The sequence below is a fragment of the Paramisgurnus dabryanus genome, chromosome 8 (assembly GCF_030506205.2).
Source record: "Paramisgurnus dabryanus chromosome 8, PD_genome_1.1, whole genome shotgun sequence".
Classification (NCBI taxonomy): domain Eukaryota; kingdom Metazoa; phylum Chordata; class Actinopteri; order Cypriniformes; family Cobitidae; genus Paramisgurnus; species Paramisgurnus dabryanus.
In genome coordinates, this window is record NC_133344.1 from 36617688 (window position 1) to 36641884 (window position 24197).

Here is a 24197-nt window from a genome sequence, read left to right on the forward strand (position 1 = left end):
ATCTTTTAGTGACGTTTACAACTGGGTTTCGGCTTGTACGTGCTCATTTTGGTGGCACCGAGGCACCTCTTTAAAGAGTTTTTTAAATTCCGGGTCTTTGATCTTTAAGACTCTGATCAGACAGTCCTGTAAATAAATCCTTTAAAAACCCAGTGCAGTGAAACTAGTAAAAGACCCTTGTCTTTCAGATGGCTACAAGGCAGTGGCCCTCTGCGTGGCATTGAAAAGCTTCCAACGTCCTGGGTGGGCTCGAACCACCAACCTTTCGGTTAACAGCCGAACGCGCTAGCCGATTGCGCCACAGAGACAGACAAATGTGCAGCGTGGCATGGCGGAACACACATCAAAGGCCTCCTGGCAATCGGCGAAAAGGCTAACACGAAGATTGGGTCACAACCGTGGACATAGGAGAGCATGGGAAACCACATTTGCAACAGAAACGCAAAGGCGCCTTGGTCAGGATTTTCCTGGAGTTCACAAGGCCTGGAAGCCAGGGCTGCAACGATAAGCTCCAACTAGAGAAGGAGCTGCCACGCCCAACGTGGGGCTCGAACCCACGACCCTGAGATTAAGAGTCTCATGCTCTACCGACTGAGCTTAAGCTGGGGAACAATAGTCTGGAGGGAGGGGGGGAGAAGGAGAAAAGAAGGGGAAGAAGGGGGGAAGAAAAATGAAAAAATCGCCGGTTCGATCCCCGACTGGAACATGCAAAGCATACATGAATTAATGCAAACTATTTCAATTGCTATGAATCAAATATAGTTTAAAAACGGATACAAATAGAATTGGTAAGAATAAGAATGCTTTGTTTGCTTAACAGTAATAAAAATAAGAATATGATACTACTACTTCTACTGCTTATAATAATAATAATAATAATAAACCTTTATATCTAAGAAATGTTTCTGACAATCACTTCTCCCACCCTGTGGACATGTCTGCTATACAAATCTGTCCCTTTTTCTTGTAATTTTAATGGTTTGTTGCAATAACAATAATAAAAATTTGATACTACTACTGCTTATAATTATAATAAACCTTTATATCAAAGAAATGTTTTTGACACACCCTGTGAATCTGTCTGGAATATGATCATGTCCCTTTCTTGTAATTTTAATATCTGTGTGAGTTTGTAAAAAGTTTTCCAGATAGGTATGATAGAAAAAAGCCAAAGGATACTGTTGTAGAAATAAAGTTCTTTTTATAACAAACACCTTCTCTCTCACATAAACACAACTTTATCAAAAAAGCTTTAAGCTTATTTATATGGGTTAAATGATCAAATGTGAAAAGCAAATGAACAAATTAGCTTTTCAGAGGGTGAACAAATGACCCTAACAGAGGTGTATGCAAGCAAGCACACACACATAGCATTTTAAATGAACAAATTATTATTTTTTATCTGCCCTCTTCTTCTTCATCTCCTCCCTCCATTGGTCAAGTGGCATAACAGCAGTCAGGGGACAGTAAATGTGGCCATAATACTGGCTGTGGCCAGTATCTTTGTTCCGGGGCTGGTGGCACAGACTGCACTTGTTTTTGTCCACAGTGCGGACGTAGGGCCTCCGAGCAGGTGGTGGGGAGGGAATGGGGCCAGCTGGAGCAATCTGCCGGATGACAGGAACTGGACATAAAAACACAAACGGGGCAAATGCAGGACTGGGGTTGGGAACAACAGGTAATGGAGCAGAATCAGCAGGGAACAACTGCCTTGGTCGGAAAACCTTTGGAGGAGGGGGGTGCGGGGCTGGAACTGCAGACTTTCGCTTGTCCACTGCCTTTCCCACTGTGCTTGCAGGCAGGTGGTAGCTGTGTTGGGGACCAGGCTGTGGGGGGGCTGTAGTGGGGCGAGTCTGTCCAGGCGGGAGAGGCCTAGCAGCAATAGGAATGGGGGCTGGCAAGTTCACACCCTGAAGCAGGATGGCACATTCTTGCCTCTTTAGCCGTTTCTTGTGCCATTGATTTAAAGTTGTTTGATTCACCTGAAACAATTGCAGGGTGGTATTCTCCATCACAGTCCCATTGCCCAGGACCAGCTGCCGGATCTTGCTGTAGTCCCTCAGAATTAGAGTCCATCTTGTTACAGCATGATTTCCTATTTTTTTGGGGCTCCTGTGAATATCACACAGTTTAACAAAGATAGACTCTACCAGGCGGCAACAGTCTGGCCACTGGGCAGGGGATCCTGTTGACCCAAGGACGCAACGGGTCATGCTATCCACACCAGGTGTGAATTCAGGCTTGGTTTTTGAGCACCTGAAGCGTCCTGTTGTAAGATTCACCTGGTGCCGGGCAGCATACGCCACTCTCTGCTGGTCATATGGAAGCAGGCTTTGCCATAGGGCAATGATGGTACTGGCCTGCTGGTGGCTCAGAGTTTGACCAGATTCCATCCTAAGCCCCACCAAGTAGCTTGCAAGGTTGTCCACTCTATCTATCCCTGGTACACTGCGTTCATCCACAGCCTGGTAAAATATAAGAGTGAATTAATGTTAAAAAGATACAATATCACAGGCAGAACAACAGCACAACTAGCACAATGTACTTGTCACAAAAATTCTTACCAGTGGTTTCTCAGGGACTGGTTGCACTGCTGGGGGAGCAGTGGCTACAGAGACAGTGAGGGTGGTTGGGAGAGGAAGGACAGAGGCGTAGGTGGTTGTGGCGGATGGAGCAGAGGTGGCGTAGGTCATCATGGCGGATGGACCAGACGTGATGTAGGTGGTCGTGAAGGATGGACCAGAGGTGGTGTAGGTGGTCGTGGAGGATGGACCAGAGGCGGTGTAGGTGCTTGTGGAGGATGGCGAAGAGGTGGCGTAGGTCATTATGTCGGATGGACCAAACGTGGCGTAGGTGGTCAAGGAGGATGGACCAGAGGTGGTGTAGGTGGTCGTGGAGGATAGACCAAAGGTGGCGTAGGTGCTTGTGGAGGATGGCGCAGAGGTGGCGTAGGTCATTATGTCGGATGGACCAGACGTGGCGTAGGTGGTCATGGAGGATGGACCATAGGTGGTGTAGGTGGTCGTGGAGGATGGATCAGAGGCGGCGTAGGTGCTTTTGAGGGATGGCGCAGAGGTGGCGTAGGCCATTATGGCGGATGGACCAGACGTGGCATAGGTGGTCATGGAGGATGGACCAGAGGTGGTCGTGGAGGATGCACCAGAGGTGGTGTAGGTGGTTGTGGAGGATGGCGCAGAGGTGGCGTAGGTCATTATGTCGGATGGACCAGACGTGGCGTAGGTGGTCATGGAGGATGGACCATAGGTGGTGTAGGTGGTCGTGGAGGATGGATCAGAGGCGGCGTAGGTGCTTTTGAGGGATGGCGCAGAGGTGGCGTAGGCCATTATGGCGGATGGACCAGACGTGGCATAGGTGGTCATGGAGGATGGACCAGAGGTGGTCGTGGAGGATGCACCAGAGGTGGTGTAGGTGGTTGTGGAGGATGGCGCAGAGGTGGTGTAGGTGGTCGTGGAGGATGGACCAGAGGTGGTGTAGGTGGTTGTGGAGGATGGCGCAGAGGTGGTGTAGGGGGTCGTGGAGGATGGACCAGAGGTGGTGTAGGTGGTCGTGGAGGATGCACCAGAGGTGGTGTAGGTGGTTGTGGAGGATGGCGCAGAGGTGGTGTAGGTCATCATGGCGGATGGACCAGACGTGGCATAGGTGGTCATGGACGATGGCCCAGAGGTGGTGTAGGTGGTCGTAAAGGATGGACCAGAGGCGGCGTAAAACTGAAAAAAGGGGAAAAACATGTTTATGGAATTTAATCTATCTTGTTAACTTTGCTTTTTATGAATCTATTTACTCTTTAGATTGTATTAATGGTATTTTGTTTGTTTCTATTTTTCTTTTTATTGCGCTATACAAATAAAGTTAAAGGGATAGTTCACTTTAAAATGAAAATTCTGTCATCATTTACTCATCCTCATGTTGTTCTAAACACAAAAGAAGATATTTTGATAAATTATGGTAAACACACAGAAGTAAGTGACCATAGACTTCCATAGTAGGAAAAAAATATTTTGGAAGTATTGTGATAAATGACTAAGAAAATATTTTGGTAAATGATGGTAAGCACACGGTTGACGGTACCCATTACATACCATCATTTTTTTATTCCTAATATGGAAGTCTATGGTCGCTTACTGCTGTGTGGTTACTATCATTTCTCAAAATATCTTCTTTTGTGTTCATTAGAAAAAATAAATTCATACAGGTTAAGAACAACATGAGGATGAGTAAATGATGACAGAATTTTCGTTTTAAAGTGAACTATTCCTTTAATAGTGCTATACAAATAATACTACTTGAACTGTTATTATTAAGAATAGTTACCAGTTGTTGATTAGGTGCTGCTGTAGTGGTGTTAGCAGACCCAGTCTGGACAGAGGCAGGAGTGCTGGCAACGCTGGTCGTGGCGGGTGATGAGCCAGAGGACAGGTCCAGCGCCTCAATAGTGGGATCCAGGTTGAGGTCCAAACTGATATCTCCGAAGCCCTCATCCTCCAACTCCTCCTCTGTGCCCACATCCTCCAACATCTGATCTGTCACCTCAGAGTCAGGATCCAAATCCTGTAAGGCCTGCCCTGTTTGACGGTACAGGTAATCTATACCTATGAGTTCACCTGGGACAGACAGGAGAACACAGTTAGAAGGAAATAAAAAAAAATATATATATAAATATAAATATATTTTTATGCAATATAAAAAGCAATTTAAAGTTGAAACTCACCAGTATAGACAGATGGTGGCTGAAAAGATGGTGCAAGCTCTCTTCCAAGTACCTTAACACTTTGGGTGTTGACACAGTGCATCAGGTCCCCGGAGTAGCTTAACATGGATGGAGGTTTGCCTGCCAGAGATGCCATTTTACGGTCTTGATTCCATCTGTTCAGGCCTTCCAGGAGGTACAGCTGGAAATTCAAGCTGTTGGCACTTGTTCCTTTAGACAAGATCAATAACTTTACATTACTTTTTTGTGCTATGCTATTGAAAGCCATTCATTGTGTCACCCTTAATATTTCTGATGAATAATGATTTATACTGACCTGGAATGAACCTGTTCAGATGTAGATGAAAGGACTCCAGTGATGTGGAGCCCCTTGCACATCTGTAATTTGGCAGCACAATACCATTTTTGGTGGTGGTGCCGGTCTTTGTGTAGAGCAGCACACCTGGTTCGTCCTGAATGCACTTTACGTGCTTCTTCTGGAGTTGCCAGATGTTCTGCATCCTCTGCTGGTCCAAAAGAGGGACACCAAGAAGGTCTCGACCCTTTACCCCCATCAGCTCACTGAGGAGGTGCTCAATCATCAAGATGGTCTGCTTCTCTCCTCTTGTCCGCCTTCGGCAGTGCAGGGCCAATTCCTCCTTGGTGATCCGTTGATCCACCATATTGGCGGTGATGTTAGGGATACCTTCATGTCTCAGCTGCTCCCTCTTGGCCTGCCTCAGCAGAGACACATCCCCACTGTCCCATTCAAAAATACAGGAAGACATGCGTGCCATTAAAATGGGGTAAAGAGGATGTGCATCCTTAGTGCACCCAGCTGCCAGTCGCCGCATGAAGTGGTAGATGTCCAGCTTCACCACCAAGTCTGGCCACCCACCAAATCGCTGCTTGAGCTTGGTCTGCCCAGTGCCCTCCCGACAGCAGTCGCAGTCCACATAAAGGAGCTGAGGCGGAGCCACACCTGCATCAGTGTACCTCCGGATGAGGTCAGCTGCCATTCGGTCCAGGGCTGGACCCTCCTGAGCTGTCAGAACACTAATGAGGATTTGGCCCACCTCATTGCTGACAGATGTTAGCCACAATGCTGTCCCCTTTGCAAACCCCGACAGCTTCTTTGTGATCTGTAATTACACAGAAAAGACAGTGAGTGATGCTTTATTCACTCACTCTCAATTATTTATACAGTTATGCGGAAAATAATAGCAAAAATAATGTGAAATATAAGTAAATAAAGTGCAGAAATGTTATAAATAGTTTTTATTTCCTTATTTCAAATGTATTGAAAACATTACACATTCAATTCCAAATCAAAATATAAACAAAATGTACAAGTCTGTCTTGTTCTTTTAAAGGGAAGCAAAGAAAATGAATATTAAGCTGTTTAAAAAAATAGAAGTGTCAACATTTATAAACTGAAGAAATTTCTTAAGATTAAACTTCACTTTAAGCTAATGAATTACAAATATTTAGTTGCATAACCACTGTTGTTGATAACTGCTGCACATCTGTGTCAAAATAACCAATACTGCCTTTACTGTGTACTGTTGCTTGAATTCAGTACACGGGGGACCCCTGATGTTCTGTCAATAACCACTAGACCCTAAAATAACAATTGTACTCTCATCAGGCCACAAAATGTTACACTATTTTTCTTTGGGCAAGGGCTGATGTGATTCTGCAGATGTCTTTATTTTAACACTGATATTTTACAAGAGCTTATTGCAAACTTTGCATCATAACTTTGCTCCATTTCTTTATACGCATTACGCAAGGATGGAAGGGTCAATTTTACTTCGAAATTCAGCAGCAGATGTATTTTATAACAATGGGTGAAACATTTGCGGGAACAAAATAATTTCCAATGCAGAAATATTACTACGAATAACGAATAACAGTGGTTTATCAGGTTACTGATGTTGCACTGCTATTTTTTTGTACATAATATTTTATGGAACATTATTTACGTATTCTAGGTCAGTGCTACTACTAATGGTGTATTTGCAATTCTTTTTATTGAAATGTAAAAAGTAGTTACCTTTTTGGTGGAGTCCATCTTCAGGATGCATCCATATGTGGACGTTATGCTGGCTTTAATGTGGTCAATCCTGCACAAGATATCTCGCCCATAAACAGCCAGCATCCACCTGTGGGAGGGGATAGTTTCAGGCTCAGGTGGCTCCTGAAATCTCACAGGGAGCAGGCTTGGCTGGGAGGTGAAGTCTGAGCAGGCACCAAGGTATCGGCAAAGACGCTTCAGCCACTCTTCGCTGTGGTTCTCCCGCAGCTGCCTCACTAAGCGAGAAGGGCTGTTGCCCAGGGCCCTCTCCCTGAGGAACCTTATGACCCGCATGTCACAGGCATACCTGAATGTAACAAAGTGAAAGAGAGACAGAAAGACACAAACATTAAAACCAGCTCATCTCAATTGTGTTTTAAATGATAAACAGTTGTTACACAAGCTAAATAATCTCAGTATACTCACTTTCGAGTTAGGATCAGCCTAAATTCCAATCTGTGAGCTAAGTCCAGCTGGTCCAAGATGGCCTTGCTGGTGGAAATAAAGGCCGCTTTGCACCCACTGCACCAGAGAGTCTCTGTGATCATTAGATAAAAGCGGTCCACATCCAGAACCTGGCGGGCTCTCTTGTGTGCCCCATAGCCTGTGAGCTGTCTCCCACACACAGGACAGGACAGCCTGACCTTCCAGAGGTGGTATGGCATCCAGAGTAGAAGCCTGTGTGTAAAGAAACGCTCTGGAGCGGGGCCTTGGTGATAGATCAGAGCTGGCTCTGGTGGATCATACCACAGCTTCAGGTCGGTACGAAGCCGATGTTGCTTCCACAAAGCTGCTGAAATCCACTTCTGATCCTGTAGTGGTATGGTTTTCATCAACTTTGTGGGAAGCCATCCAGACTCTGAACCTGGAGCGGTCACCCTATCCTCGGCAGGTTGGACAGAGGATCCAGCCACAAATGGAGCAGCAGAGGAAACACAGGTGGAGCTGATCACAGGGGTGAGAGGAGCAGAGGACGTCCCAGAAGAGGCAGCGGCTGATACTTCCTATTGTAATAAAAAAAGGACAAACACATAGACATGATTACAAGCCACTTATGAGGAATGTAGCATATTTATGTGATCCAATAATTTTAGTGTGAAGAAAACGATTAAATTAAAGAGTTTCTCACAACTCTGGAAGCAGCTCCTGGACCACAGGAAGAAGAGGTTGCTTCAGACACAGAAGAAGGAGGAAGAGACAGGGGGGAGACGGTCTGAATATACAGCCTGGGACTGCGAGCAGGAGATGGTGTCCTAGGTGCAGGGCTGGGCAATGCAGAAGTGCTAATAGGCTGCAAGATTAAGAGATGGCAGTTTACATTTTTGAATGAAATAATCTATCATTATCAGGTATTGCAGTAACGATGATTAGATAAACTCTGCATATCTTTATGGAATGAAATGTCTTTTTTTTACTATACCTTGGTTGCATGCGTCCTTGCAACACCTAGATTTGGCTTTAAAGCTGCACCATGGACACCACCAAACCGCGGCTTTGTAAACTGACAAAAAGAAATTAGTAACATTATGTGAAGCATACACAGTGATAAAATGCTTTAACATATGATAACATAAATATCTGCAAAGGCATGCATTTACCGATGCCAAAGTTAAAGTAGGCTTTCCAGATGTTGTTTCTGACTGCCCTGGTGTTACAGGTGGTGACGTGGATGGTGTGGATGACACAGGGGCCAAACTGGAAGGCTACAGTTTCACAGAAAAGGAAATTAAATTCAAAAATAAACAAAACACCATCAACACATCACAGTTTTATGAAACACTTCTTATACCTTTTTTGTATGGAAACCACAGTCACATGTCTGTGTCCCCCCAAACAGAGACATTTGCCCCCTGTGTTGCAGTGGACACTTCTCAATCTGTAACATATGACAGTGAATCATAACTACCTCTTCCCTCTAAATATGACATTCTTTCTTGTGTTTATATACATGTCCAACTTTACCTTTTGATACAGGTCATGCCATTTCTTCTGCCGTGGTGCCAGTCTGTTTCCCGCCTCAGAAGGCCAGACCCCCTGGGTGGCAAATCTGCGCAGGCGGGCCATCCATTCACCCTCACTCATAGCCCTGTGCTTCTTGTGCTTGGAAGCCATCTTCCAATAAAAGATAGCGTGTGGCAAAATACAAAGTTTATGACTATTCAATAAAACTGAGTAGTTAATCAATTTCATAATTTTTTTTCAAATAGCATATATTTATCTCAGTGTTTTATTACAAGGTTATAGTTTGATATTTGGGAGGAAGGGATAATGTGGTGGTGTGTGGGTAAAATATGCCATAACTCAAAAAATCCTGATTATTGCATACCATTTCAATTACATAGGCTTACCCTTATGAAAATTAACCATGGTTTAACTACAGTTAAAACCATGGTAACCACAAAATAACCATGGTTTTGACAATCATGGTTTTCCAAAACCATAGTTAAACCATGGTTAGTGTAATAAAACCATGGTTTTGCTGATTGTAATAAATACACCAAAAAAACATGATTACTACACTTTCACCACAATAAAACCATGGTTAATTTTCACACCCCTTACGAAAATTAACCATGGTTTTACTACAGCTAAAACCAAGAAGCCATGGTTACTGTAGTAAAACCATGGTAACCACAAATAACCATGGTTTTCACAATCATGGTTTTCCAAAACCATGGTTTTGCTGATAGTAATCAATACACACAAAAGTAAACATGGTTACTACACTTTTACCACAATAAAACCTAACGTTAGGTTAATTTTCATAAGGAACAATTAGCCTAACTTACATAATGTTTACTATCGATTAGCCCAGTAAACAAGCCCCATAATATTACGTTATAAAACGTCAGCTATTTTTAGCCAACTTAATGTACGCATATCAACGTAATAACGTGAATTATGCACGATAGTAATTATATCGATATAAACATGTAAAACTGTAAAAGTAATGAAACTGGCCGCTACTTGATCTCTAAGTTACATAAATAAGACTTTTTTCTGTGTAACTTACACGTAATACGTTAGCTAATTAGCCAATTAACTAAATATAACACACAAAAAAACTAAATATAACACCATTATTGGCTTCTTACCTCTAGGTAGAAACGTGAAATTCAAAGTAAATCCGGGACAACTTTCTTTCTAAACCGCTGGAAACCACTGGCGATGCTCCGCCAGGTAGATGGAAACAATGTAGTGATTGGTTGTCAACAAAGGCAAGGAGACGACGATTTCGGAAATTGACTTTATTGATTGGCTGTAAACTGTGAGGTAAAGATACACATACTGATACGTGATTGATGCATATACGAATAAAAAAGTTGAAAATGGATGATAGTGACTGGCTGTCAACAGAGGTAATGATGGGATTAGGCTTTATTGATTGGCTGTGACAAAGTTGAAAAGATGCTAACAGTGATATGTGATTGGATGGCAATAGACAGTCTCTCGTTCTCCCGGCACCGCTAGCCGGGCCTGCAGATGCACAGTTTTGTGGCTGACTGCCAGGTGTTCCCTTCTCGATGGAACAGCATAAAGCAGATGCCTTGCATGTTGCACAAGTGAAGGCAAGCTCTGTCTATGTGGCCACTGGACAGAGCACTCGGTCGCAGGCAGAATATTCAGGGTTTGCGGCAAAACCTCTGGCTCGTGGCAGATGACAGGAACCTTGTCATGCAGTGTGAGTATTCTACTATGTTGAATAAACATTCAACATAGTAGTGCAATTCTGACGTATCAATGTTAATAATAATAATAACAAAAACAAAAATTTGCAGTGCACCTTTGACATGTCAGACTAAATTTTTTTTTTTAAATCAAAACAAACATTTATCACAGTAGTGCACATTTGAAAGGTCATCCTAAACAATAACAATAAAAAACTTGACCATAAACAAGGTAAACTTAACATTATTTACAGTGTGTATAGCGTGTATATTATTTATAGTGTGTATATAAAATGTGAAATTTTTAAGGAGCTGGAGTATTGTCAAAATAATAAGTAGTAAACATTAATAAAATAAACATTCAACATAGTAGTGCAATTCTGACGTATCAATGTTAATAATAATAATAACCAAAAAAAAAATTTGCAGTGCACCTTTGACATGTCAGACTAATTTTTTTTTTTTTTATCAAAACAAACATTTATCACAGTAGTGCAACTTTGAAAGGTCATTCTAAACAATAACAATAAAAAACTTGACCATAAACAAGGTAAACTTAACATTATTTACAGTGTGTATAGCGTGTATATTATTTACAGTGTGTATATAAAATGTGAAATTTTTAAGGAGCTGGAGGATTGTCAAAATAATAAATAGTAAACATTAATAAAATAAACATTCAACATAGTAGTGCAATTCTGACGTATCAATGTTAATAATAATAATAACAAAAAAAAAAATTTGCAGTGCACCTTTGACATGTCAGACTAATTTTTTTTTTTTAAATCAAAACAAACATTTATCACAGTAGTGCAACTTTGAAAGGTCATCTTAAACAATAACAATAAAAAACTTGACCATAAACAAAATGAACTTAACATTATTTACAGTGTGTATAGTGTGTGTATTATTTACAGTGTGTATATAAAATGTGAAATTTTTAAGGAGCTGGAGGATTGTCATTTCCTGTTTTTTTTCCCTATAACCACGTCTCTCCAGCACAGCCCTCCATTCAGCATATGACTTAGTCTCAGTCTCTTTGCAGTACCAGTTGCCAAAGTACTGAAGATGTGATGGTGGCTTTCTCTCTTTGTTGCACTTTCTTCAAAGAATAACATCTGTCTTCCTCACATATTTGCGTGTGACAGTTCCAGTGTCCTCCCTCCTGTTCCAGTGTTTTCTCTTCCTGTACTGCTGAGTGGAGTAAGGTACAGCTTGACTGGATGTTTGTGTCTGAGCTGATGGTGGCATAGCAGAAGGTAAAGGTACGTTAAAGAACACCACCTGTGAAGTTCCAGGCACTGAAGATGGTGTATCTACAACTGTCGGAAGCTGCAGGGAGGGCAAAATGAAAGGCAGAGAGTCGGGTATTGCTGGTGCAATGATAGGGAGTCTTTGATGTGATGGTGGTGCCTGGGAGATGGCTGGAGGTTGTGACCTCCTCTTGAGTTTTGCCTCCCCAGCAGTGTTGCTTGGCAGGACAAAAAGGTGAGGCTCAGCCAAGCTCCCTGGAAATAGGGTCGGCCATTTCTGCAAAGCCGCAGGAAGCTTCTCAGGTCCAGCCATGGGTGCATCTGGGAAATTGATACCCTGCTTTGTAACCCTCACATCCTGTGACTTGTAACGCTTGGAGAACCTGGAAAAACATAAAACAACCAGTATTAATAAACATTTAAACAAAAACAAAAAAAGTGCTGTGATCATCTACTGTTTAATCACGACTATAATGCAGCAGCATTACACAGCTGATATCATATAGCAATTGATCACACCCTAGTGTCATGTTGCTTTTGTAAAATGACTACTTTCATTGAAATTAACATTGGATTATGGATTCTTACAGTCTGTTAAAGTCCATGTCGTAAGCAATAAATCATATCTTTCATAATAGAAAGGTAAACAAAAGTTGGACTCTTGTTGATTTGTATCTAGACCTGTCAAAGCACCCACAGTTACATTCAGTCAACCGTGCTAATTACTTAAAGCAGCTGAGGGCTATACAGAGGGGTTCATGTTTTGGTATAGCGGTAACATTGCTAATTTACTCACCAGTCTGAGATTGTTGAAGCGTTCATCTGTGGAAGCTGGATGGTGGTTTCTCTCATCACCCTATCATTGGTGAGGTTGCACTCTCGGATATGTCTGTAGACCCGTGCAATCATTGCGAAGCGGTCGACCCTCTGTCCCTCAACGCGCACCACGTTTAGGTAGAGAGCACAGAGCCTTGTGAAGATGCCCTCCACCACTCTGTTGCAGTCAGGCCTCTGTGCAGGACTATGATGCCCAATGAAACACCTACAAATTACAGCAGAATACATATTATTAATGTAAGAATGTTTTCAGTGTGTGAACTTTTCTCTGTTGAGTTTATTGTTCTATTCTGTCAGATTTGCTTTGTGTTGTCTAGATATAAATTTGTAATATCTGTGCAGAGTTATGTTGTCTTGTTTGTTTTCTGGGTCGATGTTGAAATATCATATCAATAAATTAGGTATCTACTGTTTTACTGTGTTGTGGCATTATCACAGCTTTGGACAAAAAGTGTCTTAAACTGTTGTTAAACACAGAGATTATTTTTGTGATAATCCAAAAGTCTATGAGAAAAATAAACTGGCTTTTTTGAGAGGGTCAGCCAACAAAAATATGTCATCCCTGTGGCACTCTATAATGACCCCGGTCTGCGTTTTTTCAACGATGTATGGTTAGAACTGTGTCCATAGGAATGTAACTTACATAACATAAAATCAGCATTAAACGTAAATCACAACTAACAATTTTTGTTATATCTAGGCCAAGTATGAACTTAAAAGGCTGCAGGAAGATAAGCTAGTCATAATTTATCAGGTTTTACTAAATATATATCTTTTTATAAAAATCAAAACCCTTAAACAAATCAAAACCCTGTATTTGCTAAATTTAGCATACCTTCTGGTGCTCTCCACACCAGGTGCCACATTCTTCTTACTGGCCCTGAATCGTCCCTGTTTTAGGTTGGTTTGGTGACGTGGCGAGTAAGTGGTCTTTTTCTTATCAAACTCCCCCAATGCCTGCCATAGGTTGATGATTTGATCAGACTCTTCTCCAGTTAAGGCCAGACGGTGTTCTCTAAGGTTGAACAAATACTCTGCCAAGTCCTGCACAGCTCCATAACCGTCAATATTATCGGGTCCAACACAATCCTAAAATGAAAGATCATTTAGCAACTTTTGAAAGCACCAATGAATCCAAATATTCACATGAAAGCACAGCCAACATAACCCAGATTTTGTTTGCATACATGTATATGTACATTAAAAAAGAAACCGTGCCCTTACATCATGCGAAGGGTTCTCTTCAGATGTTGGAAGGTCAGTTTCTGTGGACCCTTGGTTACCTGGGGCTACATGAAAAAGGTAAATATTTAGTTTACATTTGTATTTATCTTTCAATATGACAAATATTCATTTAGAGTCATTTAGAGTTAGTGTGACAACAAACAACTCTCAATAAAAATACTTTGGTAAAACTCACAGCTATGTGCGCCAGGAGATAGTGCTGGCTGAGTGTGCAGTGAGCTGGAAACAGAAGATGTGACTGGTATTGGAGGGACCACAGACAGTGATGATGTAGAGCTGGTGACAGGAGATCTCACTGGTAATGTAGGGGACACATACAGTGATGACTTGGGTCTGGTTGCCGGAGGGGTTGAAGATGATGCTGCAGACACTGATGCTTGTGAAGCAGCAGAAGGTATCCGCTCTGTGTCAAAGGTGGGGACAGTGATGTCTTGAAACTCCTCAAGTTCATCATAAGCTTCCTCCACCTCTATAGCAACCTCAGTGGTCTCAGACTCTTCAATGGCCAACCTGTAGTCCTGCAGAACTTTACCAGTTTGCTGTGTGTGTGTGTGTGTGTGTGTGTGTGTGTGTGTGTGTGTGTGTGTGTGTGTGTGTGTGTACCTGGTAATTATCACGTTGTGGGGACCAATTGTCCCCACAAAGATAGGAATACCAGTGTTTTTGTGACCTTGTGGGGACATTTTGATGTCCCCATGAGGAAACAAGCTTATAAATCAAACAGAATGATGTTTATTGAAAATGTGAAGTAGCAGAATGGTTTCTGTGATGGTTGGGGTTAGGGAATGGGGTAGTTAAGGGGAAAAGAATTTGTACAGTATTAAATGCATTACGTCTATGGAATGTCCCCATTAAACATGGAAACCAGAATGTGTGTGTGTGTGTGTGTGTGTGTGTGTGTGTGTGTAATTGTCACCAAAAACAACAAACAGTTATCTACCAGTGTACTTTCTTGGCCCAACATAAGGGCTGATTTTCATGCCCATGACCTCCTCTGCAAGAATATTGGCAGCATGACGGAGAAGATGACTGTAGGAATGTGGCTGCTGCTCATCAGTTGTTGCTGCCACAGCCCGGTCCTCATTCCACCTTGCAAGTCCATCCAAAAGATACGCCTGAAAAAAGGTGTCACTTGCCAGCGTGCCTGTACATTTAAAAAATCATATAAATACATAAATAACTGTTCTTGCTATTCTCATAATTATTTCAATATATAATTAAGTAAAATCTTATTTAAAAAATTCTGTGACTAAAATTACTTACCTGGGATGAATCTGTTGAGGTGCAGGTGAAAAGACTCGAGCGAAGTAGAACCTCTGGCACAGCGGTAAGTTGGCAAACGGTGCCCTCCCTTCATTAAAGTGCCCGTCTGCATGTAGAGCTGCACACCTTGATGATCCTGGATGCAGGCCACATGCTTTCGCTGGGACTTTATGATCTCACTCATCCGGGCTGAGTTTATTAAAGGGGACTCCCAGAGTATCACGACCAGCATCTCCTTCAAAGGCCTGAATGAGGCTCTCAATCATCGTCAGGGTCTCCTTGGTCCCACGAGTGGTTCTCCTGCAATGTAGGGCTAGCTCGCTACGGCTGATTTGGCGCAGTACATCCGCTTCAGATGATGGTCTCCAGTCAGCTTCTAGCTCTGCACGCTTTGCCATCTTCAGGGCCGTCAGGTCGTCCTGGTCCCACATGAAAATACAGTGGCTGAGGCGACTCATAAATGTGGCATATAACGGGTGACAGTCGGTGGTGCAACCCACAGAAAATCTCAGCATAAAGTGCCATATATCCAACCGGATGGTCATTTGCTCCCACTCTTCAAACATCCTCCTCAGAAGAGTGTTGCCACAGCAGTCTCGGTCCACATACAGTACCTCGGGAGGAGCTACTCCAGCCACTCTGTATCTCCTAATGAGGCCTTCAATCATTGGCCCAAGACCAAAACCCTCACTTGCTGTGAGCAGGGACATGATCACCTGTCCATGCTCATTTCCAACATTGGTTGCTCAGGCAGCGGTGCCATAGCTGGATCCTGCTAGTTTTCTGGCACTTTTTTTGTGGAATCCATTTTTAAGATCCGACCAAATTGTGATGTTATAGCGGCCTTGATCTCATCCAGCCGTTGCAGGACATCCTGGGCATAGACCTGCATCAGCCACCGGTGCTTAGGGACAGAAGGCATTGTAGGAAGCGGTTCAAATGTCACAGGCAGTATCAGGCTTGATCTGACAGCACTGGCAATCCCCTTGCAATCTGTAAGATATTGGACTGTTTTTTGCAACCAGACCTCATCATGACGCTCCTGCAGCTTGCGCTGGATCTGGCTGCTGCTGTTTCCCAGACCTCGTTGACGCATCAAACATACTACCTGAAAGTCACATGCAAGTTTTGATGTTAGAATGCAGGGGAACTGCACTCTGTGGCCAATGTCGAGTTGGGAGACGATATCATGGCTCCAGCTGATGACCTTCCTCTTACATCTTTGGCAGGCTAGGTACTCAGATGCCACAAAGTATACACTATTCAAAGCAATCACCACCCTGATCTTTTGATGCAGGCCAGCTGAGGTCAGAAGATCTTTCTGACAGTCTGGATGTGGACAGGTCAGCTTCAATTGCCACAGCTTTCGTGGCATGCAGAGCAGCAGAGGATGGCCAAAGTAATTCTCCAAGGAAGGAGCACTACTGGTCTTCAGTGGCACCGATGGAGGATACCACCAAAGTTTGTCCACCCTGTTATAGATCAGCTCAGGACGGCCTGGTGCAGCCCATCTGAACAGGGCCTTGGAAATCCACCTTTGGTCCACTTCAGGCAGGGTGTGTATCCATCCAGCTGGAAGACAGACTCGTTATGCTGGAAAAAAACATAAACACTAATTCACATTGTTGCACCAACAAGGCTTAAATTAAACCTAGAGTTTGAAAAACAGTTTAGAGCTAATCCAGGGTTTGTTGATCTTAGTTTAATTTTAATTAGACTTGTGTTGCACTACTTCAATTTAAACACAGATTAACAAATCTTAGATTAAAACCTTAACTACACCCTTCATCTGTGTTTTATTTTGTCCGGCACGATGAATTTGCTGTAATTAAACAGCAACAATGTTGACGTTGTTATTCAAAAGAAAATAAACAGTTTATGCAGGCAAAGGAAAAGTAATTTTTGTATTATAAATCACTACCTACATAAATCGGAAATCTAAAGGGTTGATTCAAAATAATAACATTTGACAATCTATTAAAACAGTCTATTGTATTGATTAACGGAGCAATGTGGCAGGAAACAAGCTCAGATATTGTGATATAATGATGTGCCAGCGCATTTGTCATGCCGCCGTGTCTGTTCATTCTCTGTGCTATTAATATACTTTTTGAGTGATCGACCTCTATCCTGTGTATTTAAAAAAAGTCTGTATGTATGTACTGTAGGATAGGGAGGGTATCCCGGACTTGATGCTTCAAAGCCAATAAAACATCTTAATGTGCCGCTAAACTTACTCTGTTGAGACATTTTAAGAAACGCATCTTTGAATAGCACCACCACGCTCGCAGTGTCTGTTTCTGATCATTTATCCCCACATTTAATTGTAAAAAAATTTTTTAAACCTCCTATGCACGTTTAAAGTTCCCTAACTGAGATTGAAAACAGAGTTTAAACTACTGGAGCAACAGATAATCTACGTTTAATGTAAAATTTAAACCTGGATCAAAATGACAATTTAAATGTAACCCTTTTTATTTATAGATTATAGATTTAATGTTTGGGCCTAATCTTTGTTGGTGCAACCCACCCATTGTTTTACTTTACTTTATTATGCCTGTAAAGAAAACTTCAATATTTTGTTATATGTTTTAAATAAGTATAAACGTACATGCCACATGTGCCTCCTTAAACATAGTTGCCTCTGCCAGCAGTGTGCTGTCATCTATCTTAGTAGACACAGAGGGGTGGGTTAGGGTAGCTGAGGGCCCTGCGGCGGCTTCAATGGACACAGTCGGGTAGGTGAGGGTGGCTGTGGGCCCTGTAGCTCCCTCAATAGACACAGTTGGGTGGGTGAGGGTGGCACAGGGGCGTGCACGTGTCACAAGGTGTTTCCGCCCGGGCCAAAATTTGTATGCACCTGTACTTCCTGGTCTCCCTGGCAACTTAAATTATGGATTGACGAGCAACAGGTGTGGCAGTTTAACGTGGCAGCGCGTGATTGGAAGAGGTGATGCAGATGGGCACGATAAGTAGACCTGTGAAACACAAAGTGACGGTAGAGTTCAGGGAAGCAGTGATTTTCGGGAGAGTTGATTTCGGGGTAAGCTCCGCTCCGCCAAGGGCGGATTTATTATCCACTCCTCATAAGGTGCCGTTGATCCGGGGTTCGCTAAGGCAAACGGAAAGAAGACGGCTTAAGGAGCCGAAAGAGAGGAGTGGAGATTGTTGATGCAAGGAGCATCACGGAAGAGGACACGATCACCAGTGCTGTCTTTACCCATCGGGTTTGTTGTGCTGGCTGGGTTCATTGTGTTCAGTCAACCCAGTCTCACCCCATGTCGTCAATATTTGACGACACTTGACCATTCGTCATATGTTGACGCGAAGGGTATACCTTTCGCGTCATTTTTTGACGAACTGGGGACTTCAATACTATTACGTCCGTTGCATTCTCTTTCCTATTTTCTTACCATTTCCGCGTCGGTTTAGGGTTAGATTTACATAATGACATCCCTACCCAAACCTAACTCTAACCCCAACGCCAGGTGACAACTGTTTCATTTCGCGTACCTAACTCTAACCCCAACGCCAGGTGACAACTGTTTAATTTCACGTACACTGTTTAATTTTGCGTAATCTAACCCTAAACCGACGCGAAAATGGTAAGAACATAGGAAAGAGAATGCAACGGACGTAATAGTATTGAAGTCCCCAGTTCGTCAAAAAATGACGCGAAAGGTATACCCTTCGCGTCAACATATGACGAATGGTCAAGTGTCGTCAAATATTGACGACATGGGGTGAGACTGTGTTAGTTCAGTGGTTGCTGTCATATGCGGTGGTGAAGTGGATACTGTGCTGCTGTTGTGTACCGACGGAGGAATAAATGTGACGTAAGCTGGAAACAGAAGAAGAGGAGAAATCGTTGGCTGAGTATATTGAAAGTTATTGATGTTGTGAGAATCTTTGACATGCATACTCTTAGTGAAGTCGCTGGCTAAAAACGACTGAATTATTTGAAACAAGGAAGGAATTAGCCCGTGTGGATACCACGGAGACCAAGGGAGAGAGTGTGACAACTTACCGTGAGTATAAGGAGTTTACAGTTGGATGTATTTATTGAGAGTACGTTTTCTCATGTTTGTGTAAGACCCCAGCGAACGAAGATAGCGGCCCTGTCAAGGAGCAGAGTGGTAGGCGAGCCGGTAATACAGCATTATAAGAAGGAGGATCATTGTAATAGCTACTTTCAACCATCAGCTTTCGTTTACAACGCCCCGCCGGTCCACAGCGGACTCCGGGAAGATCTTGGCCTGACCTTACTATTTGTCACTTGAAGTGTGTCGTGGGTGAATCTTGACATTGCTGTGTGTGTACACTTGATGTTGTGTAGTGTTGTGCTGTGTATTCGTTGTCAGGAGCCATTATAGTGAGTCGGCCGTGAGTGAAGACGCCGTGCGGAGGGCGAAGTGCTTATAAATCTTATGCTGTGCAGTGATTCAGTGTGGAGAAGGGTGTGGCATCGAGAGCCCCTGTGGTGGAGATAGTGAAGTCGGTGTTGAATGGTACAGAAGACCCAGACCTTTGCGTGAGTAGAGATTCGAGTGCTGATGTATATGTGAAGGAAAGCACAGTGTGTGTAAAAGTGTAGCGTGTAGTAACCTGTCTGTCACGGAGCCTCTTCAAAGGTGCGCCCCTGTCCAGATCTTTGGAGCTACACGTCCGGAGAGAAGAGGGCAGCGTTCGGCTCGACGGTGACAGTATCCTACCCCCTCGTTGTGACCGAGGCCTTGGAGGTAAAGACCACAAGTAACCATCTCACCACGGGAGGTCTGTGAGTAAATCCATCCACTGCATACACCATAGGCTATCCAAAGTCCCATTAAGTACGAGTTGGATGCCAGAGAAATACCTACCGTATCCACTGCTACCAGCCCACCTGTAAGAGAGAGAAAGCCACAGTTAAAGGTGCCGTGTGATCTTGTGTTACAGCCCTGAACCCTCTAAAGGAGGAAGACTGCGAACCAGTTACCTGTAAAAATACTCACCGTATCCACTGCTATCAGCCCACCGGTAAGAGAGAGAAAGCCACAGTTAAAGGTGCCGTGTGATCTTGTGTTACAGCCCTGAACCATCTAAAGGAGGAAGACTGCGAACCAGTTACCTGTAAAAGTACTCACCGTATCCACTGCTACCAGCCCACTGGTAAGAGAGAGAAAGCCACAGTTAAAGGTGCCGTGTGATCTTGTGTTACAGCCCTGAGCCCTCTAAAAGAGGAAGACTGTGAACCAGTTACCTGCAAAAGTACTCACCGTATCCACTGCTACCAGCCCACCTGTAAGAGAGAGAAAGCCACAGTTAAAGGTGTCGTGTGATCTTGGTTTACAGCCCTGAACACACGTGCCTGGGCCAAAGCTACAAAACAAAACACGGGACAATTAAACATGACTCCTGAACAGCAACAAATACTAAAAACAAACCAACTATTTTACACATAAGTGTTTGCTTACAAGGTGTGCTTTTGATGGGGGAAACTATCTTTTTTATGGTCTTGGTCAGGGTTCTTTGGTCAGGCAACTTCCCAACCAAGAGGGAGCGTAGAGAGGCAGTGGAAACATGGGTGGTGGCAGCGTGCTGGGTGGGTGCAGCGTGCTGGGTGGTGCAGCGTGCTGAGTAGGGGCAGCGTGCTTGGAAGCTTTTGCATCATTCTGCTCTTCCTTCATGGCAATGGCAATTTTGCCAGAAGGAAAGAGCTCAATATACTCCCTGAAACTCCCCTTGTTGTGGGCATGTTCTTGGGAGTCTTTGCTGCCTCCTGTGGTGTCCCTCTTCATAGATGCAACCAGGTAAGCAGCATACCCTAGTGCATTTTCTGCCACCCACCTGAATGTTTGCCCACGAAAGATACCAAACTGGATTTCAAAGAAACCCAGCAGGTGCTTTCTGTTAGCTGGATCTCCATGGTGCTGACTTAAGCTTTTCTTGGCCTTGTCCAGCACAGCCTCCGGGGACAGGGGTCTTGTGTAAGGCTTTCCTTTGTTGGCTTCCTTCACCTTTGCTGCTTCCAGTGTGTCCGAAAGATTCAGGCTGCCATCAGCCCATCTCCTGAAGCGAGGCTCCATCTGAATTAAAAAATAAAGATATAAATATTACAGAGAAACAGAAAACACATTTGGTAATCCAGCTATAATCATATAAAAACCATTTCAGAATTGTCACATCCATAACAGTACATATTCCTCTTTAATGCACACATGAAAATTACATTTAAATGCATTGTTTTTGTTCTAAAAAAGAGTCATCCCTTCTCCATTTGTTCTGTTTTTGGCTTCTGGTTTGTGCAAAATAATTCACTGAAATCCTACAAATGTTTTCTCTCAAAAACGTGTGTCTTTTTGTCACTTCCATAACATTCATAACAGTCCCTCATCTAAAATAGAAAACTAGTGCATAGATTGATATTATTTTGATGACTGATAACAAACATATTGACTCTGACTATTTATATTTCATGTTTTGACAAAAAAAAATCACATTAATAACGCAGAAATTGCACATATTTACTCATGATCACCTTACAGTGTTGATTTTATATTATTCTATGTATATAAATATATATGTATATTTTTCCAACAGATTCAAAATGTTGACTAACATATCAGCATTATATTCCAGAGTAAGCTCTAATAATGTTACAAGTAAAGCATTTAACCTTAAATCATGCATTTACAATTGATTTAGCTAAAACAACTAAGTTTAGCATCAAAATACACTTAAAGGTTCTAAAAATAGAAGCATGTAACTTACTGTGCACAAAGCTGTAGTAAAGCTGTAGTAACTTACAGTTATACTTTATTGCTCTGTGAATCTATAAAACATACAAATTAACTTACAGTATAACAATTACAACAACAACAACAACAACATCATAAATAACAATTGATGTTTAATTAAAAGTTTGTATTAGTGACCTAAATTACAAAGCTAATGTTAGCCTGGCTAACGGTACAGGTGTTTCGTTTAAAACAATAAAAAATATTTGCTACTGTACTAAAAATAGAAGCATGTAACTTACTGTGTACGAAGTTGTAGTAAAGATGTAGTAAACTGTAACGTTATACTTTGTTTTGATTGCTCGGTAAATCTATGAAACATATAAGTTTGATTACAGTAACGTTATAACGATTGCAACAACACACACATATATACATATATATATATATATATATATATATATATATATATATATATACATATATATATATATATATATATATATATATATATATATATATATATATATATATATATATAAAATAACAATTGATGTTTAATTATTAGTTTGTATTAATTACCTAAATTACAAAGCTAGTCTGTGTTAGAGGTTTTTCGTTTAAAACAATTTTAAAAAATTAGCTACTTTATTTTTGTTGATAAAAAGTGACTTACCTGAAAATGTTTCTCCGACCGTAATTCGCAAGCTCTGGGGGGCTCTTGACGTTGATTGGTCAATTCTTGGTTGTTACTAGCAGACAGGTTCATGATAGCGATACGAGCGCTGATTGGTCATTGCATGCGAATCTTGGTTTCAGTCAGGAGCGCTGATTGGCCGTTGCTTGCAAATCTTGGTTTCAGCCAGGAGCGCTGATTGGCCATTGCTTGCAAATCTTGGTTTCAGCCGGGAACGCTAATTGGCCGTCGCTTGCAAATCTTGGTTTCAGCCGGGAATGCTGATTGGCCGTTGCTTGCAAATCTTGGTTTCAGTGGGGAATTTGATTGGCTGTCATAACCAAGAATAACCACGACTTACAGGTGGCAGGGAGCGCTAGCCGGGCCTGCAGATGCACAGTTTTGTGGCTGATTGCCAGGTGTTCCCTTCTCGATGGAACAGCTTAAAGCAGATGCCTTGCATGTTGCACAAGTGAAGGCAAGCTCTGTCTACGTGGCCACTGGACAGAGCACTCGGTCGCAGGCAGAATATTCAGGGTTTGCAGCAAAACCTCTGGCTCATGGCAGATGACAGGAACCTTGTCATGCAGTGTGAGTGCCACACCGCTTCAGTTACTCCCACAGTCCTGTAGCGTGAGCTTGCCCTAAGACAATAACCTCTTTCAGACATCTTTTAGTGACGTTTACAACTGGGTTTCGGCTTGGCATTGAAAAGCTTTCAGCGTCCCTGGGTGGGCTCGAACCACCAACCTTTCGGTTAACAACCGAACGCGCTAGCCGATTGCACCACAGAGACAGACAAATGTGCAGTGTGGCATGACGGAAGACACATCAAAGGCCTCCTGGCAATCTGTGAAAAGGATAACACAAAGATTGGGTCACAACCGTGCACATAGGAGAGCATGGGAAACCACTTTTGCAACAGAAACGCAAATCGCCTTGGTCAAGATTTTCCTGGAGTTCACAAGGCCTGGAAGCCAGGGCTGCAACGAAAAGCTCCAACTAGAGAAGGAGCTGCCACGCCCAACGTGGGGCTCGAACTCACAATCCTGAGATTAAGAGTCTCATACTCTACCGACTGAGCCAGCCGGGCCTGCTGTTGCATGGTTTTGTGTCTGCTTGCATGGTGTTTCCTTTTTGATGGAACAGCATCAAGCAGATGCCATGCATGTTGCACAAATGAAGGCAAGCTTGGTCTACGTGGCCACTGGATGGAGCGTGCTGTCGCAGGCAGAATATTCAATGTCTGCGGCAAAACCTCTGGCTCGTGGCAGATGACAGGAACCTTGTTGTGCAGTGTGAGCGCCACACCACTTCAGTTACTTTCACAGTCCTATAGCGCAGTGATTCTTAACGTAATTCCTGAAGGCCCACTGCTCTGCAGATTTTGTATGTCTCCCTTATTTAACACACCAAATCATGATTCAAATCATCAGCTTATTAGAAGAGATCTCTTTGAACTGAACTGAGTCTGTCAGATAAAAGAGACATACAAAATGTGCAGAGCATTGGGCCTCCAGGAACGAAGTTGAGAAACACTGCTATAGCGTAAGCTTACACTAAGGCAGGGGAGAGTAATTCTGGTCCTGGAGAGCCACAGTCCTGCAGAGTTTAGCTCCAACCCTAATCAAGCACACCTGAAAAATCTAATCAATGTTTTCAGTATCACTTGCAAATGAAATTTACGTGTGCTTGATTAGAGTTGGAGCTGAACTCTGCAGGACTGTGGCCCTCCAGGACCAGAATTGCCCACC

General features: G+C 42.8%; 1 protein-coding gene across 1 annotated transcript; it reads right to left on the reverse strand.

Annotated features, from left to right (window-relative positions):
• Window positions 1-1391: 1391 nt before the first annotated feature.
• On the reverse strand, window positions 1392-8897 carry LOC135770284 (uncharacterized). The gene is made up of 12 exons (XM_065280010.1): window positions 8748-8897; window positions 8575-8661; window positions 8384-8488; window positions 8206-8286; window positions 7915-8076; window positions 7212-7789; window positions 6765-7092; window positions 5046-5850; window positions 4730-4939; window positions 4333-4622; window positions 2565-3728; window positions 1392-2465 (listed from the first exon to the last, which is right to left on the reverse strand). Exons 1-12 carry the CDS (start codon window positions 8895-8897, stop codon window positions 1392-1394), a joined length of 5034 nt encoding a protein of 1677 aa, XP_065136082.1.
• Window positions 8898-24197: the final 15300 nt, after the last annotated feature.

Coding starts and splice junctions, on each gene's coding strand:
- LOC135770284 (XM_065280010.1), bottom strand. CDS start 8,897: ATGGCTTCCAAGCACAAGAAGCACAGGGCTATGAGTGAGGGTGAATGG. Junction 8,077..8,205: donor CAAGGACGCATGCAACCAAG/GTATAGTAAAAA, acceptor TTAATCTTGCAG/CCTATTAGCACTTCTGCATT. Junction 4,940..5,045: donor TCTGAACAGGTTCATTCCAG/GTCAGTATAAAT, acceptor TCTTGTCTAAAG/GAACAAGTGCCAACAGCTTG.